This window comes from Tauraco erythrolophus, chromosome 17, assembly GCF_009769465.1.
Source record: "Tauraco erythrolophus isolate bTauEry1 chromosome 17, bTauEry1.pri, whole genome shotgun sequence".
Classification (NCBI taxonomy): domain Eukaryota; kingdom Metazoa; phylum Chordata; class Aves; order Musophagiformes; family Musophagidae; genus Tauraco; species Tauraco erythrolophus.
Genome location: NC_141481.1, coordinates 16,961,985 through 16,965,816, shown reverse-complemented (window position 1 = coordinate 16,965,816; position 3,832 = coordinate 16,961,985). Strand labels below are relative to the sequence as shown.

Here is a 3,832-nt window from a genome sequence, read left to right as displayed (position 1 = left end):
GCCGATCCAGCTTGCCAACTCTTTCATATTTTTTATGCCATAGTCCCTGTTTGTCATTATATTCTGAGCGTGTAACTAGCTGGCAGGGCTACGATCTGGTCTCTGTCACATCGGAGTGAATCCAGACCAGCACCAACACCTTGACCCTGGGTAGACAGCAAGCACCTGAGCTCAGAGCATGTCCCCAGAGATGGCAGCAGGACAGTGACAGTAATGGTCCTACTGCTTCCCCCAAACAGGGACGAGAGATTTGTCATGGACTACACTCTGGGGACCAGCCAGCAAAAGGAGAAGCTTTTGAAAACCATCTACACCCTCCAGCTGAAGTCAATCGCCATGCTCCAGACAGCCAGTCCGCTGCTGAGCACCCAGCGTGGCATGGGCATGGTGACGCAGCACCAAGTCCACCAGCTGGCAGACAAGGCCAAAAGCCTGTGTGGAGACCTGGACAACATTAAGAACCTCCTCCACTATTGCCAGGACAACCTGGTCCAGCAGATCCCCAACCCCACTGGCAGCCGCTATGGGGGAGTAAGTGGAATCCATTGCTCCCTGGATGGCTCCATCTACGTGACAGCTGAGAGTGCTCCTTGGGTCCACGTCCTCAGCAGCACAGGCCAAACGCTGCAGTCCCTGCCCTGCCGGCAAACGGGGAAGGAAAGCGGCGCTTTCTTGCCAGAAGATGTGGCTGTGACTCGGATGGGAATGGTGGCTGTGGCTGACATGATGAATGGAGCCATCTGGGTCTTCAACCCTCACACCAGCCTCTCCAAGGGGGAATGGATAAAGATCAGAAAGGTTGGTTCCCCCAGGGGTATTGGAGTGGACTCCACGGGCAAGATCTTGGTAGCAGACTATGCACAAGGCCAAGTCCACAGCTTTGCTCTGGACCATGCCTTCAAGACACTCAACATCCACTCAGTCCCCAACCTGCAGGGACCTCGCTACATCAGCCCAGCACCCAATGGAGGCTTTGTGGTAAGCGAGGAGTGCGGAGACGTCAAGGTCTTCACGAGCAGCCGTAAGCTCCTCTGCTCTCTTGGCAGCAAATACAGACACCGGTTTGGCAACCCAGCTGGGGTCTGCGTTGACGTGGATGGCAGCATCCTGGTGGCAGACGAGCAGCGCCGCACAGTCCACTTGTTCCCAGAGCATGGGGCTCCCGTCTGCCTGGTGTCCGCAGGGCTGCGGAGGCCCGCCGGCATGGCTTGCTCCTCCTATGGGCACCTCTTTGTGGCAGATGCAGGGGAGAACTGTGTCAAAGTCTTTAAGTACCGTGTGAGGCCCCCTTACAGCCCTGCCAACCCTGGGGCACCATGTAGTGACCCCAGCCTGGCACCCAGGAGGGGAGCGGGGCTGGTGCCACTGCAACCCCGCTGAGCTTTGGGTCTGCTGGTGGGCCATAGCGGGGCATTGTCCCCATACTCCACTGCCTTATTGTCCTCCAGCTTCTCCAGTTGGCAGAAGCAAGGACTAGACCAGCTTGGAGTTTCTTGGACCCACCAGAGTAGCTAAAGGAGGACTGAGCTACTCAGGACTTGCCTTGGCAAGCTCGTTAGCACCATGCCCTCGAATCCTTGTGTGTTTTTGCAAAGATAATACATTTCTCTTCCCCGCACACCGTTTTTACGTGGCTGTGGTTCCACCTCCCTGGTGCCAGAGGGATAAGGGCAGGCTGGAGCTGGCAGCCATGGTCTACCTGGCAGGCTGGGTTTGGAGCAAACTTCAGGAGGATGGTAAAACGAATGTAACCCGTTCTGTGCTGCGTTCCTGACCTCTACAGGGAAGCGACAACTACTGCATGGAATAACTGGCATGTGGGCACCTAGAACTGCTCGCACCAGCCCAGGTCCTGGGGCTGCGGGTGCCCCGTTCTGCCCTGGAGCAGAGGGCTCAGGGAGCCACAGCCTTTATCAGCGGAGGCCAGGGGGAAGCGGGCAGGGTTTGGTGGGGCAGGGAAGGGCGTTTTCCTCCCCCTGCTCCAGCCCTCAGCACGGGCACAGCGCTGCGTGGCTCCTCGGCCTCTGCCCATGTCCATGACCCTAGTCCAGTCACCGCCTCTTGTCCCAGACGAACCGCAGAGATGTCCCTTTCTCCTTCCTGGCCCTGGAACAAGACAAAGGATGCCCCGTGGTGCCCTCCTAGACCCCCTCTCCCTGCAGAGCGAGGCAGCTCCGGGAGGGAGGCTGTGTGGTTTGCAGGAACAGGGATAAGCCTGTCCCATCCCCTCCCTTTGCACGAGCTCCCAGAAAACGAATCTTCCTCCACCTTATTTCCAATCCTATGGCACCCAACAGGAAAAAAAAAAACACAAACCCTTTTCTCCAGCCCACCCCGCACCCCCTCCGACCCCCTCAAGTTCCCCAGTGTCCCCCTGAGCTCGCTGGGACCTTGGTGGTCCCGACCCGCTGCTGGGCCACAGGAGGGAAGCTCCTGGGTGGTGGTATCCACACCCATGGGGCTCTGTCAGGGGAGACAATGGGGTCTGGTGAGGGAGGGCGAGTCCCTGGGCTTTGGGGATGGGGGACAATGGGGTCTGGTGAGGGAGGGCGAGCCCCTGGGCTTTGGGGATGGGGGACAATGGGGTCTGGTGAGGGAGGGCGAGTCCCTGGGCTTTGGGGATGGGGGACAACAGGGTCTGGTGAGGGAGGGCAAGTCCCTGGGCTTTGGGGATGTGGGACAACAGGGTCTGGTGAGGGAGTGCAAGTCCCTGGTCTTTGGGGATGGGGGACAATGGGGACTGGTGAGGGAGGGCGAGCCCCTGAGCTTTGGAGATGGGGGACAATGGGGACTGGTGAGGGAGGGCAAGTCCCTGGGCTTTGGGGATGGGGGACAACGGGGTCTGGTGAGGGAGGGCGAGCCCCTGGGCTTTGGGGATGGGGAACAACAGGGTCTCGTGGGGAAGGGTGAGTCCCTGGTCTTTGGGGATGGGGGACAACGGGGTCCCCTGGGGAAGGGTGAGTCCCTGGGCTTTGGGGATAGGGGACAATGGGGTCCTGTGGGGAAAGGTGAGTTCCTGGGCTTTGGGGATAGGGGACAATGGGGTCCTGTGGGGAAAGGTGAGTTCCTGGGCTTTGGGGATGATTCAAAGGAATCGACTCACAGGCAGACTGTAAGCCAAAGCACCTTTATTTTTGCTAGTGGGGAGAGCACAGGGTCCGCACCCGGCAAAACGCACCTCTGCTGAGATAAAATTACAGCCAGTTCATACAGTAATCTTATCAAACATCCTGTGCGTTCTGCGGTTCATTTTTGATAAGCAAACAGTTAGGTTACGCAACTTTTAGTGCTCTGTTTTGCCTGTTGTAGATAATTTTATGGTTTCCTTGATAGTGGGGTATTTGTGCCTAAAACCAGCGGTCTCCACGCGTATCGTACCCCTGCAGTTAGCTAAGTTAAAACATCTTCAGTAAAAAAAACGGAATTCTTGGTTTGCCAACTCATCCTTATGCTAAAGGCAGCCTAGTTACATCAAGCAAGCACACGAAACTCAATTCCTTAATTCAGGGATGGGGGACGATGGGATCCGGTGGGGAAAGGCGAGTCCCTGGGCTTTGGGGATGGGGGGCAACAGGGTCTGGTGAGGGAGGGTGAGTCCCTGGGCTTTGGGGATGGGGAACAATGGGCTCCGGTGGGGAAAGGCGAGTCTCTGGGCTTTGGGGATGGGGGATGATGGGGTCCCCTGGGGAAGGGCAAGTCCCTGGGCTTTGGGGATGGGGGACAACGGGGTCCCGTGGGAAAAGGTGAGTCCCTGGGTTTTGGGAATGTGAGACAATGGGGTCCAGTGGGGAAAGGTGAGTCCCTGGGCTTTGGGGATGTGGGACAATGGGCT

The 3,832-nt window shown here is 57.9% G+C and overlaps 1 protein-coding gene across 1 annotated transcript; it reads left to right on the top strand.

Annotated features, from left to right (window-relative positions):
- The first annotated feature begins 255 nt into the window (after positions 1-255).
- NHLRC4 (NHL repeat containing 4) lies at positions 256-1,380 on the top strand. The gene has a single exon (XM_009977663.2). It carries the CDS (start codon positions 256-258, stop codon positions 1,378-1,380), a length of 1,125 nt encoding a protein of 374 aa, XP_009975965.2.
- Positions 1,381-3,832: the final 2,452 nt, after the last annotated feature.